Genomic DNA, 20,959 nt, shown 5'->3' with positions numbered 1-20,959 from the left:
ACACCTTTACAAGGTGGAATTCAAGCACGTGTACGTCACTTTAAATGTCCATTTCAATATTTTCCAGCACGTTAAACTTAATTAAGTTAAATATTTATACATATACTCGAAATGATTCGAAATAATTCGCTTTTTATCACATTATTTAATGGTTGTTTATTTTCAAAACGCCCAATCTTAACGTCTTCACGAGAACTGTTCAGTCAGACAGCTATTTGTTGTGAAACGAAGTAGTTACAATTTCAAGCATTTTCAAGTACTTTAGCCTAAATTCCAGCACTTTTCAAACCTGGAACACAATGCAACTTTAAAATTCGTCAGGTAAATGTTTTTCCTTTCTTTTCTGCGCTCCAGATTTCTGTATTTACTTTAACTATCCACCACTGTATTTCCCGCTGTTGGGCCAGTACCAGCCGGCTACGGTCGGTGCTCGATCAAACCATTTTCCAGTGGGAGGCGGGGGTGTATGCACTTAATGGAAAATATGCAGATAGGTAAAAAACATATATATTTGAGCCATTGAGCTTATTATGAGTACATAATTTTATATTAATGAAAGATTTCAAGATTATTTAAAAATTATAGACTTTAAATAAAAATTAAATTGCTGGGCTCTTTGATGGGCCCCCCTGGCCCTAGGGCCCGGGACAACAGACCCGGTTGTCCCCCCCTGTCGACGGGGCTGGTTGTATCTTCTGCGTCTTTCTGTATTGTCCTTTGCTGATAACATGCTGATTAAGGGCTGGGCTATTGTTCTGGGAAACGTCTGGAAGGTTCTATCAGTGAGCTGACCGCTCTCCTCCCAACACACTGTCCCACACACACAAACACACACACACACACACACACACACACCAAACACACACCAATCTCTACGGCGATGCTCTGCGTTTGTGGGCAGTCTGCAGAGACTCCTATGTGTTTGTCATTCTCCCCAGCTGGGTATGCACCTATTCGGCCTGACAGGCAGGAGCAGTCCAACTTGAATCAGAAGGGGTGGTCCCATACAGCACATGCTCGCAAGCAATGATTGACATAGCAAATAAACAGAATAAATCCCTCCTGTTTGGTCGAACTGTTCCACTAAGCCTGCGCCTTTGCCTTTTCACACAGACCAGCGGCAAGCGGCCAAATGCCGCTCCATGTCCTACATTCCCCATTTATGCTGCAAATTATTATTCAGTAAAGGGATTTTTATGAATTTACTTGTCTTAAGCTGCAATAATTTGGTCATTGTTTTTGTATAATTTTGTTTGATTGTTTGTTGGGGTGGGGTTCTGAAATGTGTTGACAATTACCCAGAGGTTACCCGCTAATTAAAATACAAAGGAATACATTCATTTTCTCTCTCTTTCCTTCTCTCCGTGTCAGGCTCTCACTCTGTTTTCTCATCCTTTCCTAGCTGCTCAGTTCTTCGTTCACACTCTCATTCACACGTTTTTTGATTTTGTTCTGTCCGCCTCTTGGTGTCCATGTCTCCCATAACCTCTGAACTTTCACCCTCTCACTGACCCTGGACCTCTCTCTCTCTCTCTCTCTCTCTCTCTCTCTTTCTCTCTATCTATCTGTCCATAACACTCATTACTCCATATCTCAGCTCCTCCCTCTTGTCACTCACGCCCAGTTCCACATCTTGCTCATGAGCCCTCTCCCCTCCATGACCCCTTGTATCAGTATGGCTAAGAGACAGAGAAGCTTTCACACTTCTCTCTCCGTTTGCTGATTACATCACCTGCTAGTGAACGATAATGGCTAGGACTGAAATACTCAGGCACCGAGGCACATGGAGGTGACTGTGTGTGTGTGTGAGTGTGTGAGTGTGTGTGTGGGGGGAGCGGGCATGTGTTTATGTGTGTGTGGGGGGAGGTGTATCAGAGCCATCAGTTATTGTTTAAAGACCAATATAAAGAAAGACCATAAAAAGAGATCATCACGCGATGCTGCAGACCATGGAACTGTGATTTCCCATCACCACTCAAGGCTTGTGGACAGTTTTGTGTGTGTGTATGAGAGAGAGAGAGAGAGAGAGAGAGAGAGAGAGAGAGAGAGAGAGAGAGAGAGAGAGAGATACACACATTTATATTTACAATCTTTTAATCTTTTTCACATGCAGCAACATAACTGCATGTTTTGTTTAAGTCACTAACATACAGTCCCCCCCCAACACACACACACACACACACACACACACACAGATAGCCCCTCTCCTCTCTGTGCTGTGTTCCCCTATTTACACCCAGCCACTGATAGCTGTGATGGTGACCCGTAGTGAAACCTATGCACTCCCTTCCCCTCCAGATAACAATGTATGAAGGCAGAAAGGGCAAAGGTGCACAATTAGCAATGGAGACATCTGTGTATGGTGCAGCAGTGGACGGTGGAGGGACATGCGTGAGGACCAGAAAGCTCGTCGCGTCCGCAGCAGATACGTCTTCTCCGGGCGGGACAGCGTCTACTTTCAGCACAGTCCATTTTGGACTCTACTTACAAGGCAGATGGCACTGTGCTGTAGTTCATGTGTGTGTTTATGGGCTACTCTTGTGTGCGTTCTGTTACCTAGCAGGAGTGATTTAGATAGCTCTGCTCACCTAGCAGGTGTGACACTAGTGATTAGTGCTCCTCTGGTGAAAGAGAAGTCGAAGAGTCAGTAGAAATGGCTACACTGATCTCTGGTTCACTGTGAGTCTACAGGTGGGCACAGAGGGAGTCACCCCCTGGTCTTTCTAATGGTGAGAAACAGCCAATTAGATGCAGAATGCCTGTGCCGAGGTCCAGTGCTTCCTCTCGCTCCCGTGTGGTCCAGCATTACATTTGAAAGACATTTGATCTTTTTCAATGTTAGAAATGTGAGTTTTCAGTCATTTGTTTTTGAAAAATAAGCTCTTTATTGCAGCAGCAAAACCTTTAAGGAGGCTCACACAGCAAAGACAAGCACACTAATGGGGAAGTGTCATTATCTGAAAACCACATTACAAAGAGGGTGGACATCTCGACACACACATTAAACTAACCATGCACACAACACCCTCAATCACACACATACGCCAAAACAACCATTTACAGAGACTCAATTTAAACATTGAATTCAGCTAAATAAAGACGGCCGGAGAGGAGCACAGCATTCTGGGAGTCCTCGTCGTGCCGCTCTCATTGGCTCCGTGTCCTGTTAGTGTCCGAAGTCAGATGTCTGTACGTGTGCAGTACAGGGTGATGAGATGGTGCACAGAATGGAGGTGACGCCTGAGGTGCTCACAGCTCCAGGGTCAGCGTGTGTAACGGCAGCTACAGCAGCGCCCCTCCCAGCCTATACTGCTCATCCCTGGCTCCCGGGTGCTCACATGCTTCACCAGCATGGTTCTGATGCTGCATGTTAACTCCACCAGCAGCCATAATTTCTTGAGATCATGACCAACAGAAGAAAATCCCAACAAAAAAAACACACACGTGCTTTATAGGCTGAAGGCCAGAACTCACACGTTCGTCTTGGAGCCTCCTCTACGGTAGGCGCCCGTCCGCTGTGCCGTTCGTGGTGCCAACACACCTGCCGTGACCTTGCTGAGCCTGCGTGAACGAGGGCAGAGAGGTGCTTCTTGCCTATAAGGCACTCAGGTCAAAGTCTGCAGTGGCGTCTGATCTTCCTGGCTGTGATGTCGGAGGCGAGGGTCCTCACTTCAGAAGGCTGCTCCTCCCCCTCGCCGAGCAGCTACCCATGCGTTCCACCATCCAGTCGGGTCAGCGGCGTTGACCGGCATTGACCGGCGTGGCGTCCTCTGTTCCTGCACCACCAGCACACGAAAGTTTCATCTCTCAGGAGGCCGTTTGGCACAATGTGTCTGCCAGGTGGCGGCATGGCCATGGCGAGCAGCGTCTTTGTGCCGAGGATGAGCTCTGCGATTGCCACTTTGGAGGCTGGACGCTTGGAGGCTGGACACTCGGAGGCTGGACGCTCGGAGGCTGGCCAGCGCATGGAGCGGCACGCACCGCCCCAGGTCCTCTGGCAGCAGCACGTTCATGGAGGACACCAGGGGCAGCTAAGCAGCTTCCTGGAGTGAAGCGCCCAGCTCTGTTCTGCCGCCAGCATGCCCATGCACTCTCCCTGCAGCCTCCTGCTCTCTGAGAGAAGCAGCCATCTCACCAATAATTCCATTGCCACCTGCCTGAGAAGCTGCTGGAAGGTTGTGATCAATGTTATGAGGTCATTGAGTTGCTCTGGCGATAGACTGGCTAGTTACCGCAGTGCTTTGCTCTGCATCGGCAAACGCTACTTGATGGTCACGACAGCCACGGTCCCGCCATGGCACCCAACGGCTGCTTTAGGCTGGGTGGGATATATCATTCCCGGGTGACCTTGCTGCCGTAGTGTGGACAGCAGATCTCTGCCATTGCCATCGTCTTTGTGAGTGTAGTTGCATTTGCTTAGACTCTCCTCTTCCCCAGGCAGCTTCCTTGTTATTGGCTGGCTGGACCCAGGAAGGGGCAAATGTAACACTCTCTATTCCTGACCTTCAGGAAGGGGCAGGTGTTACACTCTCTGTTCCTGACCTTCAGGAAGGGGCAGGTGTTACACTCTCTATTCCTGACCTTCAGGAAGGGGCAGGTGTTACACTCTCTGTTCCTGACCTTCAGGTTCTGTCTTCACCACCCATCTTTCACCCGTTGATGCTTGAGGTTTCGGGTTCAGTGGCTGCCATCCCACGTTGGACACCAATGTGGACACACACATTAAACTAACAAAGCACACAACAGCCATTTAATTTAAACATTAAATTGAGTCTGTGGAGAGAAGCACAGCATCCTGGGAATTCTGTGGTAGATCCCGCAATATTTCTCTTTAACGGAAGAGGACAGCTAAAATACTTGACCACATATTAATTACCTTGTTCATATACTCAAGTGAATTTTTAATCAGTCTCAATGGTCTCTCAAACACTTCCTGAGACCAGCCTGGAAAAAAAAAAGATTTGATCCAGGGAGCAATTGTAAAACATGTCATCAGTGTCATGTGACCATGGCTATAACTCTGACACACACACACACACATACACAAAAAAAAAAAACGTTTCCTTAGTAGTTTCTGCCGTTTTATCCTTTAAATATTTAGCACATAATTTGCCCATTAAATTTCACATTAAGCTTCCCCCATAAGAACGCTGCCATACTTCAGTCACCAAATCCTCCAGTATGACTGATCTTCTACTAATAGACACATGTATGCCACTCTCACTCGTGAATAACCAGTTCCCAGTGGTGTGTCAAGGATTCTCACTTAACAAGCAGGAATAATGATAGCAGCGATGGGGTTCCATTAGCCCATTTATCGGTTAACGTGTCATGTTTTTTTAATGATTGTTATTGTTATACCAATCTCTGTAGTTTTTCACCTTTGTGGTTGTGAAGTTCTAACTTCTATTTAGGAGGTTCTAACAATTCTATTTAGGAAGGTCTAACACTTCTCTTTAGGACGTTCTAACACATCTCTTTAGGAGGTTCTAACACTTCTATTTAGGACGTTCTAACACTTCTCTTTGGGACGTTCTAACACTTCTCTTTAGGACGTTCTAACACTTCTATTTAGGAGGTTCTAACTAGAGGTGTATTCAACTAAGGATTTTCATAGTCAAATCTAATTTGTCAGATTTTCCCTTTAGTCGACTAATAGTCGAATCTGTTGTTTTTTTTTATTTATCTGGAGCACCTTAAACGGGATCCCATTCTCATTCAGGGCTTTTTTCCACTTCAAAGTAAAAACCTAAAACACTCAGATAAATGAATAAACATGGTAGGTTGGCTTTATTCAGCTTTTATTTATTTTATTTATTTTTAATGAAACGTTAGAGAACATTAACAAAAAAGTCACCCCAGTGCGCAGTGCGCATATCGAACTGTCAGACAGGCACTGTGCAAAATGTCAAAAATATTTTTAATAAAATATGCCTGAAAATATATTTAAAAAATTGCCACACAACAGCAAAAAAATTATAAGGAAAGGTTCATGTAACGGGGTTTAAAAAGCAAACAACAAAAAATGTTTATAGGCTACTTGTCGAGACCGAGACGACACGACACGACCGAAACAACAAACGGATGAACTGGTTTTTTTTCCGCCTTACGCGTTTTAGATGGTATGCCATGTTGGTTGTTGTGCGAAATGAAAGACGTTGATGACATAACTTGCACTTTACTTTGTTTCATCTTTACCTTTTTCAAAATACTTTTGAAGTTTTTTTGTAGCCATTATAATCTCGGCAAACTGACTATCCTGTAGCGTGTTCAGCTCCGCTCGTTTGGATTGTGCAACTGCAGGGTGTGATTTATTAATATGTAGTAAGGAATATGCCTATTGTTAATGCGCACATATCATTTAAAAATTTATTACCAGAAATTAGGATGATTTTATTTGACAAAAGGCTATATATAACAAAAACAAAGACATTTCATGTAACAACTAATGCTTAGCAGCATCCTTGGGCACCCCCATGCAGTTAGAATGGTACATTCGACTGACGTTCATAGTCAACTAGGGGGTATAGTCGACTATAGTCGAATCAGCGACTATTGCAGGTCACCCCTAGTTCTAACACTTCTCTTTAGGACGTTCTAACACTTCTATTTAAGAGGTTCTAACACTTCTCTTTAGGATGTTCTAACACGTCTCTTTAGGAAGATGATAAAAAGCTCTTTTGCTTTTTCGCTATTCCCCTCTGCTAAAGAGTAGCACAGTAGTGTGTGCAGGCATTGTCTGGGTCCTTGTGTTTGTAGCAACTGGCCTACAGGCTGTGTTAAGTAAGCACAAGGGTGGATATACCAGATCCTGACTAAGATGGACAAGGGGGAGTTTGGAGGGTACGGTGCGGAATGCATTTGTTGATAACAGGATAGTTTAGCTGATATAATACCTTTGTAGCTGTGCTGGTATGGAGAAATGTTTGATGCGTCATAAAGTTAATCTCGGTTTGTCTCTCAGGAGTACAATATTAATTTAGATATTAGCAGTCACACAGACATTCACACATACACACATACGCACACAAACACACACACACACACACACACACACACACACATTCTCACGCACACACAAAACCAAAACACCTGTTCAGTGTCCCCCTGCAGGGATTTGAGTTCCACTGTGCAAGACAGGGTGTACTGGAGATGCCTGATTCATATGTGCACATTGAGCTTTCACTGTCTAATGTGACATGAGACAGCATCCTTCTTCTGTCTTCCTTTACTCCTGTCCTTCCTCCTCTTTCTTTCTCTCCCTCTCTTTCTGTCGCTCTCTAATGTGACATGAGACATTATTCCCGGGCAGATGTCACATCAGCACTTCTGAAGAGGACTGCTCAAATAAACGAGAGGACTGCTCAAATAAAACGCCCTCCTGCAAACAAACAGCAAAGCAGCAAACACAGAGCTCACCAGAGCTCTGTATTATGTATTATTCACCAGCAGAACTGCTTTTCATCTTTTATATTCATAAATGAACAGCTTTCACTCACTCAGTCACATGTAAAGTCAGAGTGAGGGACCAAACGTGTGCCTGCACACACACACACATATACAGACACCCAAACACGCACACACACACACACATGCACACACACACACACACACACACGCATGCACACACACGCGCGCACACCCTGCCCTAATTCAGTCAGGGTTTATATGAGTGAAAGGGATCGCCTATCTGTACACCTTTAGATGGCAGACACCCAGTCTGAGTGCAATTCTTCGACCTCCAGCTGAGTTTCTCCCTCTCTGTCTTTCTCTATCCCTCCCTCTCCTTCATTTCTTCTCACTCCCTTTCTCTCTCACCCTGTCTCACTCTTGCTCTCTCTCTGTCTCACTTGCTTTTCAATATCCTCTATTCTATACTTACCTCCTATGTGTCTCCACAACCCTTCAATATGGTTGCCCACACCCCACCTCTACAGTATCTATAACGCTAGCGTGTTTCAATGATGATGGGCTATGGGGCAAGGTTATTTGTGTGTGTGTGTGTGTGGGTGTGTGTGTGTGTGTGTGTGTGTGAGTGTGTGTGTGAGTGTGTGTGTGTGTGTGTGTGTGTGTGTGTGTGTGTGTGTGAGAGAGAGAGGCTTATCATGTAGCTGGAGGCTCTCAGAAGGTGAAAACATGTCACCAATGTCCTCCCAAGGCTCCCAAGGAAACTGGACCACACCGCAACAATCTGCCTCTCTGAGGAGCAGCACAGAAATGTCAGTGGGTGTGTCCAGTGGGTGTGTACAGTGGGTGGGTCAGTGGGCGGGTCAGTGGGTAGTTCAGTGGTTGTGCCCAGGGAGGACACATGTCTCAGATGCAAGGCACTTTGTGCTGAGCCCTCCTTTACCTCGGACTGTTACATTATGTCAATATTTTTCCACCTATATGAAGCCAGCTCTCTCATTAGTTTCTTCACTTGTCCCCACATCTCTTCTCTCTCTCTCTCTCTCTCTCTCTCTCTCTCTCTCTCTCTCTCTGACTCTGTCTCTGTCTGTCTCTCTCTCTCTCTCTCTCTCTCTCTCTCTCTCTCTCTTTCTCTCTCTCTCCTTGTACCTTGAAGAGAAATACCTCCATGGTTCCTCTGAGTCAAAGGACATTGGCTCTTATAGAGAAAAGCAAAGTGCATATGATACTGAGTGTGAGGTGGGGTAGCACTGTGTGTACTCTTTGATTCACAAGACCACACACATGAACACACACACACACACACATGAACACACACACACACACACAGTATGCTGTATTTATAGAACAATGCATGTTCATGTCTGGCTACCAGCACATAACAAAATACTGCGAGTGCATCCCAGCATGCTTTGGGTGAAGTGCATTATAAGAAGCAACCTTTAGAAGTACACTCACTCTGAGTACACACACTCCAGACAGGCAGTGGCTTGGAACGCAGCCCGGCACAGACGTGTCCGTTTCTCACGCTACGATGTTTCGTAGAAGCCCATTGTTGCATCAGAGCGCTCCAACCGATCTTTCCCGTAGACCAAACATCAAAATGTCAAATGCATCACCAGGCCAGGGTCACTTACCTGCTCATTCTCTACTTTGAAAGATCCTGCCACTGCTCACTGTCAGATTTTAGCAGGTCCCAGTCAGAGAAAGCAGAGGACGCTCTTGTATTCCGTCTTCAGGCCAGACGGAAGCTCCTGGCATAGAGCCGCCTGGATGAAGCGCCCCGGTCGAGACCAGACAGACGGGATGGTGGTGGCGGAACGGCTCAGGAGGGGGGAGGGGGGGCGGCGGGGGCCTTCAGCGCATCCATCATGACTTATCATCCCTCGTCTCCAGCAGCCGTGTGAGTGTGCCCCCCCCCCCCCCCCTCCCGGGGTTCTTGACTTTGTGCAGTGCAGGGGAATAGCGCGATCGGAAGAACAAATGTCATTACCGGGGAGCAGGTTGCTCCCTCTGAAATGTCCGCCGTCTTCTCAGGTTCAGAATCGCAACAGGAGTAAGCATGGTTGGGAGCATCGTGCTAAATATAACGCAGCCTGACAGCGACCTAAAATGCCGGTTACCCTTGTTACTTTGAAGAATTCCAATTACTGTTGCCACTTTGAATGTGTGTGTGTGTGTGTGTGTGTGTGTGTGTGTGTGTGTGTGTGTGTGTGTGTGTGTGTGTGTGGGTGTGTAAGGGCCTGTACACGTGACCGTGTGTATCTATGTCTGCACTAATCCATCCACAATGCAGATCAAGCATCTCAGACAGCTGTGTATGTAATTTCCCCTGTAATTAGTGTTTATTCAGTGTAGTGCAATTTGTCCACAAATAGCTGAAAGTTCTTCCTGATAAAAAAGGAGTGAGTGTTTGAATGCTGCACAAATCACTACTCTACTCCAGGGTGTCAAAATGGCAAAACTGAGGGCAGTGTGTGTGTGTGTGTGTGTGTGTGTGTGTGTGTGTGTGTGTGTGTGTGTGTGTGTGTGTGTGTGTGTGTGTGTGTGTGTGTTTGTGTGTTTGTGTGTGTGTGTCTGCATGTTTATACTGCTTTGCTTTAAATTGTTTTTACTTCCAAGATCTTTATGGGCAGGACTGCACTTGGGAGGGTAAATCTCCTGAACCAGCTCACAATGTTGACCTTCTCTCTCTACACAATCTATAGTACAGCAAGAATATATCACCTGCCTACACAACACAGCCAATCTGGATTCAATTACCAACTGGACAGAGAGGGCAATTTATAACTAAACACACACACACACACACACACACACACACACACACACACACACACACACACACACACACACACACACACACACACACACACACACACACACACACAGGCTATGGGGATGCGAATTTGGGGGCCTGCGTGGTAAAATGTCCCCAGCCCTGTTTCCCCCGGAGAACAGTACACCAGTTGCTAGATTATTAGAATTCGATACCAAGCAACATGGGTGCAATTACTTTTAGTGTATCTGAGCAAAGATTCCAGCTTACTCATTGGTAAAACACACCGTGAATCTGTACTACAAATAAATGAAAATTAGCACAGAGAATTAATTGCACATTTACACAATGCAGTGTGTGTCACTGTGTGTAATGCAGTATGCAGTTAGTGTGTGCACAAACCCTGGGGGTGTATGTTTAAAATTTAATGTAGAAAAGTCATGTTCTTGTTTCTCAAGAACAGAACTTGGAACGGAAGGACCATGATTTGAATAGTAAGGATTATATATAAGTAGTAAGGTCTGAAATGCATACCGTTTATGCACATGGTTGCATGTGTGTAATTGGCACACACAGTGCACAGTATCAGGACGTTATCAATGTAGACTTTAAATCGGAACAGAAATTTTAATTGCATTTTTTATAATGCATATTATAAAATAGATAAATAGATTGAAATCTGATTTAAACCTGTGCATTGTCCCAACATTCTGTTCTCTCTCTCTCTCTCTCTCTCTCTCTCTCTCTCTCTCTCTCTCTCTCTCTCTCTCTCTCTCTCTCTCATCCTTGTCCTTGTCCTGTCTGGTGAGGACGTCCTCTTCTGATGTCATGCTCTCTGTGCCGTTCAGGTTCTACTGGGATCTCACCATGCTCCTGCTGATGGTGGGCAATCTGATCATCATCCCCGTGGGCATCACCTTCTTCAAGGATGAGCACACCCCGCCGTGGATCGTCTTCAACGTGGTCTCTGACACCTTCTTCCTCATGGACCTGGTGCTCAATTTCCGCACAGGCATCGTGAAGGAGGACAACACGGAGATTATCCTGGACCCGCAGCAGATTAAGATCAAGTACCTGCGTTCCTGGTTCGTGGTGGACTTCATCTCCTCCATCCCGGTGGACTACATCTTCCTGATTGTGGAGACGCGGATCGATTCGGATTTCTACAAAACGGCTCGGGCCCTCAGGATCGTTCGCTTCACTAAGATCCTCAGCCTGTTACGTCTTCTGAGGCTGTCCAGGCTCATACGTTACATCCACCAGTGGGAAGAGGTAGGAGGTCCCACAGCTCAGAGAAACACCGCTGCACGCACCCAACAGATCACGCATAATAGTGTAAAATGCTGAACCTGGACAGACACTGCTAGTGTAAAACACACGATACAGTACACAAAGGTAAACGAACCTGCATGAGGGCAATATACAATATGCTCAAGAGATCATCTTCCTAACTGCTGAAGAAATGTAACTATAGCAGCAACAGTTATTCTGACATCTGAGTCAAGTCAGGTTTGTTACTTGCATTTGGAATACAGAGGATTAAAAAATACAGTGAAATTCTTATGATTCGACAACATGCTGCGGCAGACATGGAAACGTGTGCATGGTGGGGGTAATAGAACAAGCTAAACACGGGAGGAGGGTATCACAGATACGAGGAGGGCAGAACTGCACAACGTACGCAACAAGCACTCACAAGGGCACCGAATCCTTCGCAGTACTGACTGATGTGCTGTAGAGAAATTTAGCGAAAGTGTACGATAGAGATTGCGGTGGTTAAGGTTAGAAACTACTTTTCAAGATTGATTTTTTTTTTTTGGATACTGCAACGCCTTCAAAGAAAAGATGTGTACTAACTAATGTTAAAGTGAGATGTCAGTGCATGAGAAGATATCGTTTTTAAAGCTAGTTTCTAAGACCAGGACTGGACTTAAAGATTTTTTACCTCCTCGGGGCAGGGAGTAAGGACTAGCCAGATGAATGGTCAGGATTAGAGGTCTTAAGCAGGGATCTATTTGTGCCTCAGAGCAAAGCCTTTCTCAGTGTTAGGAACAGAGATGAAATTGTCTTGAAAATGATGGTCATTGCCTGCTTAACTCTGTCTCCTGCACACAACCTCCACATCTTCTCCACTATAAAGTCTTTGTTATAACATTTTTGGGTTCAGCTCATAATGGTGCAGTGTTTGGCATGACAGAGTGGGGAGAAAACAGGGATGTCAGCCTGAGGAGTCCCATATTTATTACTGTGAAATCTGTGCCCTCTAACGACTCCCCTCATTAAAATGAAAGACATAGATGTTGCAGCGAGAATTCAGTGTAAATCTGTATAAGCATCGCACGTATCAGTTTGTTTTTAAAACGTTTTAAAAAATGTAAAAAATCTGAGGGGGAGTGTTAATATTAGTCCATAAGTTTGCCTCTGCTCCTGGGGGAAGTGTGGGAGTGTAATTAAAGCAATAATTAGAAATGTCCCCACACCTCCAGGTGAATCCTCGTGTAGCGTCTCAGAGGTGCGGAGTGAGAAGTGAAGCCTCACTCCCCAGCTGGGGCTTCGTCTAGTCACGGCACACTCTGTTTCGTGACAGCATGTAACAGAATCCTGCCCATTACCATGTTCCAGCTGGAATTGTTGCCAATTAAATCTGTGCTTTAATAACTGCCATTTTGAAAGTTCACTGTGTGTTAGGTTAGATTTCTGATTGATATTTACAGATATCTGATACTTATTTGGAAAGTTTTTTTTTATTATTATTATTTATTATTCTTGACAGATCCTAGTACTGGGAAGGATTTTTATAGGATTTCGCTATTTCACGATTTGAAAACCTTGATGAAACACTATTTTAAAAGCGTGAGTCAGAGCAAGAGTGAGAGGCAGACTGTCCTCACTCTTAAAATAGTCCCTCGCTCCTGAAGAGTGTTTAATATGGAATTTGGACTGAACCTTGCCTTGGCAACGAGGGGCGGAGCAGTGGGCGGGTCTTAATGGAACACATGGCACATGAGCTAGCTGGGTACTGTCTGGCAGTCACAGGCTCCTCCGAGATACTGGCAGAAACAGCCATGAACGCAGTGAAAGGGAAAAAGCACCTTAAAGCTTCAACCAGGCAGGTGTCTTCACGATCCCTGTGTCTTCTACCAGCACCTCCACACTGTTATAATAACTGTCGTTTTATATAGATTTATACATGTGTGTGTGTGTGTGTGTGTGTGTGTGTGTGTGTGTGTGTGTGTGTGTGTGTGTGTGTGTGTGTGTAGACTGCCATTCAAAAGTTTGGAATTGCTGCGCAAAAGTTTGCAATTAATATTACCAAAAATCCATTCTTAAAAAAGTCCATTTTGAGCTGATACAGACCACCATTTGCAGTTTTAGCAGTGGCATAATGACCATGTATAATTATTCCTCGGTTTCTTTCCTAAAATACAACCAGAAAATACAGGAAATTTGTATGCAGTATTTAAAATCCTGAGCAAATCAGAAAAAAAATAATGCAGGCTACAGTAGCAGGTATTTAGTGTGACCTCCCCGTACACTTGAGCAGTAGCAGGAAACTCACTCTCTTAAACCTAAATGGAATAGAACCTGAATTGAAGGGTACCAGAAGATTACTTCAGGAAACTTCAGGACTGTCTCCCCAAAAGTGTTGAAATGTGCTTGGTGCCAAGGGAGGTCACACTGAATACTGACTTTTGACTGTAGTAGCCATTTTGATCTGAAAACTTTATATGAAAATATATATATGGTGATAATACATTTGCTAAAGAAACCAAACTAATGTTGGCATAAGACTTTTGTACCAAACATTTATTATATATATTATGAAACCTTCATAATATTTTATAAATCTTTTGATCATTTGTTTGAAATGGAAAACCCTATTTTTTTCTTTAAATGCTAAACACTTGATAAGCAGCATGGAAGCTCATGAACTCATGAGCGATGTGAACCTCCGGAGTGCTCCAGACACCAAACATGGAGAGGCTGTAGAGGAGATGTTAGGCTCTGGGTCAGGTAGCAGTGCTGCTGAGATAAGGGCGTCAGAGATACGCAGAGGAGCCGCACAGATCCTGCCACAGCCCCTTTGCCACTCCTTCTCTGTAACAGCTGCTTCACTCCGATTGCCATATTTCACTGGGGTTAAAAATAAGGCCGGATGTCCTTTTCATCCGACCCTTTCGCCGCGGACGGAGCACTGAGCCCAATCGAATTAGTCGGCATCTGATTGGATCAAACTCAAATTAAAGCACTAATGACTAACCTGTGAGGGGCCAGCGATGCACCAGACGCCTGTGATGTCATGATTTCGCGATGGCTATCTGAGCACCCTCTCCTCCGGAGTCAAGAATGCCGGGGCATGTTTTTGGACGACTATCTGGGGCCATAATGAAGGAGGCAGTTGCAATGCTGAAGCACCCACTTCAGACCCCAGTAAGCTTTAAATGACAGGTGCTTAAACACCCTCTTCAACACCACTGGCAGATCCTAAGTACTTTTCAGTGAGAAGAGTTAACAAGAACGGCATTAGCGGGTGGGAATATGACACACATTTACGTGCGGTGGTTTGATCTTGGAGTGGGGAGCCTCTCCAGGAAGGGCCATCTGTATCTGTTTATTGTGTGGAGGCGGAGACTCCATCTCTATTAACACTGGCATCTGGGAGCATTCAGATTTATGGCTTGTGCTGCCTGAATGAGTGCTGGATTTTCGGGCAATGATCCGATATGCCCCGAAGGTCCCCGGCTCCTTCAGTGGCGAAGTGTGCGTGTGTGTGGAAAGTACACAACACTCCGCTTCACTCCTCAATATAATCACCCTGTCATAAATTGAGGAATGCCACCGGTGAGCTAATGCCACCAGGATTCATTTTCACACAGTGACCTGGCACCTTGCCTGGCACCTGGCTCCCTGGTCTGTTTGAGATAACCAAGTGATGAAGAAAGGGTTGAATAGTATATTATGGGCCATACAAAGAGACCTGGCATTGCAGTGAAGAGGCCTTCAGAAAGCAGCGTACCTCCTGTGATATTAAAATGCTCAGCAGGCCATCTTCAAAGATTATTACATAAAGCATATGTAATCCACATGTTAATGCCTATTGCTACTGTACAGCCAAAACAAGCCCCCAATTTGTCTGTAAGGTCCAATCAAAATATCAGGTTAGAAATGACAAGAGCTGCAGGATATTCACTGTTCTAAATTGACATCAGGCAGAAAATGACTGAATAGCCGGTTAAGGCTTCATTCTACTTCACGTGATCTAAGCATTCTTGCTGGAAGTCCTAAAAGCAACAACCTTTATTCAAATAGCCCTCAGATACATAACGCATTCGGTAGCTCTTCTAAATGCTATGTTAGTAACCTTTGTAGTGATTGGCAGTTAAAGGGAGCTCCCTGTTTTACATGTATAAATAGTCACACATTATACTCTGCTCCCCGGCCTTAAACATAAATCCCAGCAAAGCGCTGTGCCAAGTGAAGTCCACTTTAACATATTTAAAGTCATTTTTCCTCAAACCTAATTTGCTATGCCTCCATGTGTTCTTGACTGGCAGGGGCCATCTGTGGAGTACACCAGTGCATCATCCCTTTGTATCAAGAGTCCTGCCAAGTTATTTGGCATAGTTAAAATCACATCTTCCTGATGAAGGAGCTCTGTCTATGTGTGCGGTAAACTTGATCTGTAAGACAGTTGTAACGAAGGAGGAATAGAGGAGGCGTATCTGGAGGGAACAGGGGAACAACCGGCATATCCATCTGTCATTGATAGTGTCTAAACACCAGAGAACTCTTTATGACACTGGGAGGATGAATTCTAATGCAAGTGTGTGTGAGTAATTCTCTTGAAATTCATGTGGATCACACACACCAGGCGTTTATCATCATTAGTAACCGTGACAGCCACCACCAGATGCTTTGACATAGTTATTTTCACAAGCCTAGATTAGCATATCTCTCATTCAGAGAGAGAGATAGAGATAGAGAGAGATAGAGAGAGAGCAATGAGTCAGTTTATTCACATAAAGTTATCTTTTTAAGATACTTACGTTTAAGCCTAATTCATCCTACAGAAATGTCTTTATGCACTGTAAGTCCCCTTGATATATCTTAAATTATTTTTAAAATATTGTTATTATTGTTATTACAGTCAAAAATGTCACTGTTTGATTTCACCCTCTATTTGATTGTGTGTGTGTGTGTGTGTGTGTGTGTGTGTGTGTGTGTGTGTGTGTGTGTGTGTGTGTGTGTGTGTGTGTGTTCTTCATCAGTCAAAAAATGAATGATCAGCCACTATATATTGTTAAATCTACTGTATCCTCTTTTAATTAATGACATATCCTAGGTATTCATCAGTCTCAAAGCCATGATGACAGAGAGAGAGAGAGAGAGAGAGAGAGAGAGAGAGAGAGAGAGAGAGAGAGTAGGCGATAGAAAAAGTGTGTTTGTTGAGTGCATTTTTGACTGACAGCACAGACAGTCTCTGAACAAAAGTAAAAAGAATTTCTTTAATGGCTTCCATGGTTTTCATGATTTATGCATCCTTAGAATAGCCTTTCACCATTTGGAGTGCTGCCATTGACGAGCATTAAACCTAATTCCTCAGATCCTTACTAATTACCTCATAAAAACCCAGTATGAGAATGAATTTCAGCAATTTACTAGCATTATTTTACTTTCTAATTCATCCAAAATCTGTCTTCACTCCGTGTTGCTAATTCATTAGAACTGAAGATTGACAAGAGAGAGGGATTGAAGTGCAGATGGAAAAAGAGGGAGTGGGTGTGTGTGGTGTCACGAGCCCCCGGCTCTGCCCAGTGGTGTGTAATGCCTTCCTTTCATATTGCTAACTCATAACTGGAGATTTGCATGACATTATTCCAGTCCTGCTGTGGAGAGTTCCGGTCCGTGTAGGAGTTGATGGAGACATATAAGGACAGCTCACTGGTCGTGCAAATGTGGCGTGCTCCTCACAAGGGTTCTGGGTAGAACTGCAGGTTCTGGATTGTGTTCAGATTAATATGGTTCTTCACAAACATGCCTACATAACAATGAAAACAGCAAGAAGTTAATTGTGAAAGGTTCAGTTGTGATAGTTCCAGCAGTGTTGTAATATTACTGTAATTTCAAGATCATTTCATTATACACCACCATGTAAATCTGAAAACAAATGTGCAAGCATTGTAGCTCCTGAAAGGAACATGTAATTTAAAAGGTGAACCTCAGGCAGTAAAGAAGAGACTGTGGTTTGTGCCCAGTTCATTTGTTTGTATCTTGGAAATAACCAGTATAAATTTGCATTAGGTTTCCCGTGTATGGATTTTCTAACCCACATTTTTCGATATATTTAATGTGTGGTTTCATAGCTAGGTAGCAAGTACATGACTGTATGGGTATTTGTGCCCCCGATTGATCTCTCTCTCTCTCTCTCTCTCTCTCTCTCTCTCTCTCTCTCTCTCTCTCTCTCTCCTTTTCTCTTTTTCTTCCCCTTCTCTCTCTGTCTTTCTTTCACCCTTTCCCCCTCTTTCTCTCTCTCCCTTTTTCTCTCTCTTCCTATCTTTCATCTTTTTTTTTCTCTCTTTCTCTCTCTGAATTGTATTCTGACAAATGCAAGGTGAAACAAACACAAGGCGAGATGAAGGTAAATCGCGAGACTCACTCTTCCTTGCGTAACGTAAGTGCCAGGGCAGGTAGCTATAATGTCACAGAGCGGCACATTGCTTCCATCCGGCAAAGTTGACGGCAGGCGGCCCTGAACTCTGCATTCAGATAGTCGTGCAGCTCCAAGCCTATGATGCAAAAGCACCCTGGGGCTGAAAGCTTTGAAGGAGCGCAGGAGACGGAGAGCAGGAGAACAGGAGAACCACGTATGTTGTCGTTTTTCTGTACCCCACCATCCTGAGTGCGGCAAACCTCTTGTCCTTATGATCTGGCGATCCGTGCCCGAGTCGATAAGAAACACACCTGCTGTATCCATGTGGCGTTTGGTCAGTGCTGTTTATGGAACACAGCACTGTTGTGTTGGATGAGCTTGAACTGTAGCTTGGAAATCTGTATAAACACAGTTAGTATGTAGCTCACCTACCCAGTTCGCTTGAAGAGTTCCAGATTAGACCTGTGAACTGAACGGTGTGCATTTCCTGCAGTTAATGTAGGCCATATCTCTTTGAATGCTGGCACAAACACACACGCACACACAATCACACACAAACACACACAAATAAAGCATATGGAGTGTAATCACACTAGCAGCAGTTGGCAGGTACGTGCGGTGGGCAACAGAAAGCGAGAGTGGGATAAGGCCAATTTTACAACTGAGCCACTGTAACTGATTTATGAGGCTCTTCTATGTCCTGATAACAACAGAGAGCGTAAGAGCATCCCTCGCAGCTATACGCCTTTAAAAAGTGTGTTTTTAAGAGTGCTGAGTGGCTTTTAATATGGAGAGACGCAGTTAACAGTGCATGCCATGACCTCAATGGGATTAAGTAGCTTTAAATTGTGGAGGCCATTACCATCCAGTACCCTGTAACCAAGGGTGCAGTTATCATTAGGATTAGCCGATCTTGGCCTTCATCAGCATGCTCTCTCTCCCTCTATCTCCCTCTTTCTCTGTCTCTCACTCTCTCTCTCTTTCTCTCTCTCTCTCTCTCTCTCTCTCTCTCTCTCTCGATTCATCGTCATTGATGCTGCTGTATTGGCATGAATGTTACATTATTGCTGATAGCAAATTTCCACAACCAGGAAAGGAGAAAGTATCTAAAAAAATAAAAAACATATATAATCTATAAAACAAATTATTAATTTATTATTAGTAATCAGCAATACTGACCACCTGGAGATGGGTGGGAGATTACTGGAGATCCCTTAGGCTGTGAAAAGATGCGAAGACGTTATGAATCTTGCTGCTTACATAATCAGCCCACTCTTCTCCCCCAAGATATAGGGCAGTTGTTCTTTATTACTGCAATCTAGAAACAAATGTTCTCATAGAATGAGCTTCTAATTGATTCATATTTGGGACACTTGGTTAGGAAGTGCGGATGTGTCTCCTCTACTCCCACGTAGCAGTGGGAGAACTTCTTCTCCTCAGGGGACCCAGACCTGCCCGTGATGGCCAGTTTCAGTGGTCAGTCTGTACATTCTTACCGTTTTCTTTTTTGTCTTTGACTGTGGTCAGCTTGCCCATGTATAGGGGAGTCTGTTTAGGCCCGAGGAATGTTGAAGTTTGTGCTTGTGGATTTTTTGTGTGTATTTGTGTTTTTTGGTGTAATTTGGGTCTGATTGCTTCAGTTCATCCTAATTCAGGTCTGCATGCATTATATGACGTTCTCCTCTGTACACTGAGGACAACCGCTACACACCGCTGTACACTGTACAGAACCGCTACAGTGTAACAATGCGTCCACAGCACGACACACATGCTGAGAAGAGCGAGGGGCAAATTTATAGGGGCAAATTTAATAGGGGCAAATTTAATAGGGGCAAATCCAGGTATCATCCTTTAAATAGTCCAGGGTGACAAAGCCAGGTAAAGAGATGGAAACACGATTAACACAAATAGTAGGGTTAGACATTATAAACGCAATATCTACAGCACAATGTAAAACACTGACCAGAAAGAGAGGGCTTAAATACCAGACACTAAACAAGGAACACCTGAGAACACTTACAAGGGGCGGGGTTACAGAATACTAGGTGGGGAAGATGGGGAAAACAAAGACTTGACAGACAGGAGGGAGGCGGAGCCAGACGTGACAGACAGAAATATCCTCTATCATACAGTGTCTCAGTTGCGTGTCAGACATACCCACTCACTGCTGTAAAGTGCAGTTGGATCAGTTTTAAATGCCTCTCCTTTCTTTTTTCACTTTAGTTCCTGTACAGCCAAACCTTCCTGTAGAATATACAGTATAGTAAATATTGTTTGTTTGGTTTATATTCAAGATGATTTCCTTGATTTTAGGGCTTTTCTGAAACATGAGCATTGTCTTTTTGGTGATTGATTTTCAAGGGAAAAAGTTTCACAAAACACTTTTAAAAGTTTTATTAAAAGCCCTCTCTTCAAGGTGAAAACAAAACTAGGTCATCTGCATTAAGCAAACATTTAACTGTAGTATCGTCTGCAGTGAAGCCAGCAGTTTTATTTGATTGATCTAGCATTGCTGGCATTTCATTGATGTACATATTAAGTAATGTAGGACTTGGGAGACAAGAAATCAGACAGCAAGAAATCAGTCCTGATCATTCTAGTTTTTATGCACATGTATTGTGAGTGTCCTCACTGATTTGAGGACATCATGCACTTGTCCCCCAACTCCATATTCCATAAGTCTGATTCAGTTTCTCTCTCTATCAATCCATCCATCCATCCATCCTACCTACCTACCTGCCCACCCCCCCCCCCCCCCCCCCATATTTCCACTGTTTATCAGGTTTGTTAGTGATTTGCTAAACCAACCTCATCTCCTTTATCATTATAAGCCTCAGCTTTATTCTTGTCCCATGGCTTTAAAATGACATTTTACACATGTGCATGCACACCCCAAACAGATGTGCACTCCTAGTCTCTCTCTCTCTCTCTCTCTCTCTCTCACACACACACACACACGCACACACACACACACACACACACACACACACACACACACACACACACACACACACACACACACAAACACAAGCCCTTACAGAGCCCAGAATCATTAATGCCATCTGTAAACAGAAAGAAAAAGCACAGTGGTTATATAAGTGAGGGATGGTCTCTGCACGCAC

At 44.2% G+C, this 20,959-nt stretch overlaps 1 protein-coding gene across 3 annotated transcripts in view; it reads left to right on the top strand.

Annotated features, from left to right (window-relative positions):
* Window positions 1-20,959, top strand: part of hcn4 (hyperpolarization activated cyclic nucleotide-gated potassium channel 4) — a 76,334-nt gene that overhangs the window by 11,101 nt on the left and 44,274 nt on the right. For all 3 annotated transcript variants that reach the window (XR_013125020.1, XM_076989424.1, XM_076989413.1), the window contains one exon: window positions 11,035-11,458. Coding sequence is in view for 2 of the 3 variants with exons in the window: in XM_076989424.1 (XP_076845539.1) it covers window positions 11,035-11,458 (424 nt within the window). In the remaining variant the exon portion in view is untranslated. The remainder of the gene's footprint in view (window positions 1-11,034; window positions 11,459-20,959) is intronic.

Source organism: Brachyhypopomus gauderio, chromosome 2, assembly GCF_052324685.1.
Source record: "Brachyhypopomus gauderio isolate BG-103 chromosome 2, BGAUD_0.2, whole genome shotgun sequence".
Classification (NCBI taxonomy): domain Eukaryota; kingdom Metazoa; phylum Chordata; class Actinopteri; order Gymnotiformes; family Hypopomidae; genus Brachyhypopomus; species Brachyhypopomus gauderio.
The sequence above is the reverse complement of the archived record's forward strand: the minus strand, read 5'-3'. Positions and strand labels throughout refer to the sequence as shown.